The sequence below is a fragment of the Eschscholzia californica genome, unplaced genomic scaffold, assembly GCF_041429995.1.
Source record: "Eschscholzia californica isolate CP2 unplaced genomic scaffold, dmEscCali1.0.p SCAF_4, whole genome shotgun sequence".
Lineage (NCBI taxonomy): Eukaryota > Viridiplantae > Streptophyta > Magnoliopsida > Ranunculales > Papaveraceae > Eschscholzia > Eschscholzia californica.
In genome coordinates, this window is record NW_028238461.1 from 26,582,101 (window position 1) to 26,586,397 (window position 4,297).

Here is a 4,297-nt window from a genome sequence, read left to right on the forward strand (position 1 = left end):
ATTGTAATGTAAAAAAAAGAACATTAGATTCAACATGAGAAGGGGGTGATGAAGATTGAAGAATCTCAACACATGTAATGGTCGGAGAAAATGGCCCTTGCTAGATTTAGTGGTGGTCTTGCCGGATAAAATGGTGGTCGTTTGTAATCCAAAAAGATGATGATCATAAAGAACAAATAACAAGGTTGGATATTTCAGCTTAGATCCTTAGATTTAGTGGCCTCCAACAAAATTTACTTCCACCTAATTCTGTTGTCCGTCTAAGAAATTTAGTTGTTCATGTATTGGCCACCATCTTATTGGGTCGCTACTCAGTCACTTTTTGTCTTTCGCTCCAAACAGCATTATTGTTTGGTTTATATACCACCGACCCTTTTTTTTTTTTTTTTTTTTTCTTTTGGAAGATGTACCTTCAAAATTTGTGGCAAATAATTTCAACCAAACGCCATGTTTTATTACTGTTATTTGTTGTGACCATACAAAAAAAAAAGACGGGGCCCAGCAATCTAGAATCAGTCAAACTGTCAAAGGCGAAGTAGCAGTCTCTCTCTCTAGCAGAGGCGATTTCGGTCTCTCTCTCTATACTCTTAATCTCTCTTCCATACTAATCCTCTTACTTAGATGGTTAACTGACTCCAAGGTAATTCACTGATTACAAATTTCTCCCCTTTTCAATTTTTGGATAGGATCAGAATTCTTTTTACCTTTGAGCTTCTTTAGTTATGGGTAGAATTAACACTGTCGCTGGCTTTTATGAATAAACTGATTGCTTCTTACTAGTCTTGGATCTTTTTGGTAGTTTGCATATCAAATGTTTGAATGAATGCCATAGAGAATATATTTTGTATCATTTTCGTTTACATATTTGTTCTTTCTCTTTTTTGATGTTAGTGGGAGGGTTTATGAGCAATTTATTTTATTTCCTTTTCAAACTTGTTTTAATGGCTTGGATTAAGTTTTAATTTTAATTGATTTCTTTAGTTTTTATGTGCTCTACTTACTCTGGGACTTGGCTCCGGTGATGGAGTTATTTGTGTCGATGTTTTAAAATATGGTTTTACACCTCAAAGCGCCCGGCCTCGAGGTCTAAACCTTGTTGCGCAAAAGGCGTAAACTAATTATTTTTCTTTTCTGAAGGAAAATGATATTAATTATGTAAAAATATAGCATCCTTTTTATACTTTACTACCGTAATATAATGTTGTTGTATTTAATACACAAAATACTAATATTTTTGTGTTGCCCAACAAATCAAAAATAACAGGTGACTTTAGATACAAACGTTGTAAGGTCAAAGACCTATGCCTCGAGGCATCAGGTGACCTCCTCGCCTCAATGCGCGGCTCGATGTATACGCCATGAAAGTTTTTTAAAACATTTATTTGTGTAAGCCTAGGGGTTGTAGATAATGAATCCAAAAACAGTATTTGTGACTACAGGGCCTGCTTATTATGCTGCTAACAGTTGCAGCCCTTCACTTGCTACCGTCTGAACAAAATCCACATTAGTTTGACAAAACAGGGTCCAGATTGTCGAATTTATTTTAAAACAAAAATATCAACAACCCATTTTGCAAAACTTAAGTATTACTATTTTAGTTTCGGCAATGGACTCTTTTGTCTGTGGTGTATATGATGGGTCTAAGAGTTTTCTGCTTTACCATCATTTACTGATCCAAAATTCTAATCCCCTGAAATGGGTAATAAATTTTTTTTGGCTTGTTTCATCTTTATATGGCAATTTGTCCCTGAATTACTGAACAGAATTCAGAGTATCATCCATGGCGGCTCATTCTGGAAGCTGGAGTATCTACAGCCGGACAGAGATAACTCAGCGCTATGAGATCCTGGAACGAGTTGGTTATGGGGCTTACTCAGACGTCTACAGAGCTCGTCGGCTCTCTGACAATCTCATTGTAGCTCTTAAAGAGATTCATGACTACAAGAGTGCTTTTAGAGAAATTGAAGCACTTCACATGCTCCAAAGTTCACCAAATATAATTACCATGTTTGAGTACTTTTGGCGGGAAGATGAGGATGCTGTTCTTGTACTTGAATTCCTGAGGACTGATCTTGCATCGGTTATCAAAGAAGCTAAGAAAAATTGGCAGGGTGGACTCTCTGTAGGCGAGATTAAGAGGTGGATGATTCAGATATTGCTCGGTATTGATGCCTGCCATAGGAGTTCGCTTGTTCATCGAGATCTGAAGCCTGCCAATCTTTTGATTTCAGAGGATGGTTTTCTCAAATTGGCAGACTTCGGACAGGTACTACTACTCGTTTTCCATTTATGTTGATTCTCTTTCCTAACTGAACTACTTGTCTCAATACATGCATTTTGAGCTGCAATCTGATCATTGCTTCAGTTTACCATGTAATAGTGGTCGCTGTAAGTTTTATGAGGTGTGGTAGAACATCTGATATCCCTAGTAACTTAACAAGAACAACTATATGAGTTTCCATCTTTCAGAATACTGCAAATGTTCAGGTTAATGTACCTTACATAAGGGTGCATCGATACTTTCTTTAGAGATTTTTGCCGCACTATGAAATAGGTATAATTGTTGGTTTATGCATCGATATGTTTGTAAATGCAACGCCTATGGGGCGGGCCAAGTCCAAATATTTTCTCTCTACCCCTCCCACATGAGTCTTCCCTCTTATAAACATATCGATGATAACTACCTGCTTCTCTAATCAGAGTTCAATCACCCATATTTGTTGGTATTCTGTTTGAACAATTGATGATAACTACCTTTTTGTCTCGAGAATACTTTCTGATCTCTTTAGTTCTCTACAATTGCATCTTTATATAGAAAAATCTCATAGCCTTCCTATGTACAAAGTTTGTTTTATTTTATCTAGTAAGGAAGTTCGCTATTAATTGTTGTTAACCTTTTTCAGTCTAGGATGCTTCTAGAGTCTAGTTTTGATGCTGGGAGCATTAATCCTCCGGTGGACACTTCCCCAACTCAAGAATTGAATCTCCCACAAACTGTAGCTCTTTCAGATTTGGAAGTTCCATTTCCAGAAGGTTCTGGAAATGAAGAGCAGGAAACTGTCAGTAAAGAAGATTATTTGCGAGAATTAGATCATATAAAAGCTACCGATCTTGTAGATGAAACTGACAAGGAGTCTAATGTTCATGATGGAAACACTTCATGTCTTGCTACATGTACAGCAAGTGATTTAGGAGATGATCCTTTGAGGAGTTCTTACACCCACGAGATCGAAGAACATGAACAAGATCGATCTGGTGATCTTACCTCCTGTGTTGGTACTCGTTGGTTTAAAGCACCTGAGCTATTATACGGATCGGTAGATTATGGTCAAGAAATCGATTTATGGTCATTGGGGTGCATCTTTGCAGAACTTCTAAGTTTAGAACCCCTTTTCCCAGGAACATCTGATATCGATCAGCTAAGCAAGATCATCAATGTGCTAGGTAATTTGAACGAGGAAACCTGGCCTGGCTGTACAAAACTTCCTGATTATGGGAAAATCTTTTTCAACGATAATAAAAATCCATTGGGTATTCAAGTATGTCTTCCGAATCGTTCCCCTGACGAAATCCAACTTGTTCAAAAACTCGTCTGTTATAATCCAACAAGCAGAGCTACACCGATGGAACTTTTGCAGGAAAGTTACTTTAATGAAGATCCACTACCAGTTCCTATAAATGAACTGAGAGTTCCTTTAACCAACAGTGGGCAAGATGAGAGTTCCCTAGGGAAGTGGTGTAACAGAGACATGGATTCCGATTCTGACTTTGACGACTTTAGTAGCCTCGATGTCTCTACCCGAGGTACTGATTTCTCTATTCGCTTTCCTTAAGTGTAAAATTCAAAGGTGAGTTCTGAAGTTCAGTTTCTCAATTGTTTTGGTTACTTTGTCATAGAAAGAATCTAGTTTGTGTCAGTTATAGAAAGTATACATGTTAAAGCTGGGCTTAGCCAAATACTGAGACGGGTAATGTCCGAGCTGCCCTTCTTTCTCTTTATTTGATAATATTCGTACTGTTTATCTTATTTGTGTGACAGAATAAGAACTTAATATCATAAAAACTTCTCTAGGTTGGAGTGATTCATGAAATTTTGTATGTAGTATTTAACTTAGTTCTAATTCAGTCCTATATCTGTTATTTTGATGAACAAGTTTTAATCCTTCGAATCTATACAATTTTCAATGTTCTCAACCAGTTTGTACATCATAGTAGCAAGAGAAATTTCTGTGCATGTAACTCGTATTTAGGTGAGTGTTACATCAGATATGCTTCAAACTCAATAGAAAAATGTATT

The 4,297-nt window shown here is 36.9% G+C and overlaps 1 protein-coding gene across 3 annotated transcripts; it reads left to right on the top strand.

The window, feature by feature from the left end:
• Positions 1 to 399: 399 nt before the first annotated feature.
• On the top strand, positions 400 to 4,091 carry LOC147543915 (cyclin-dependent kinase F-1-like). Of its 3 annotated transcripts, none has more exons than XM_086636531.1 (3): positions 400 to 640; positions 1,771 to 2,266; positions 2,904 to 4,091. In XM_086636531.1, the coding sequence occupies exons 2-3, from the start codon at positions 1,781 to 1,783 to the stop codon at positions 3,831 to 3,833; spliced, it is 1,416 nt and encodes a 471-aa protein (XP_086492657.1). In that variant the 5' UTR covers positions 400 to 640; positions 1,771 to 1,780; the 3' UTR covers positions 3,834 to 4,091. The 3 variants fall into 3 exon arrangements, with proteins under 3 accessions (XP_086492657.1, XP_086492655.1, XP_086492656.1); XM_086636529.1 differs by having other exon boundaries at positions 422 to 640; positions 1,764 to 2,266; XM_086636530.1 differs by having other exon boundaries at positions 559 to 640; positions 1,265 to 2,266.
• Positions 4,092 to 4,297: the final 206 nt, after the last annotated feature.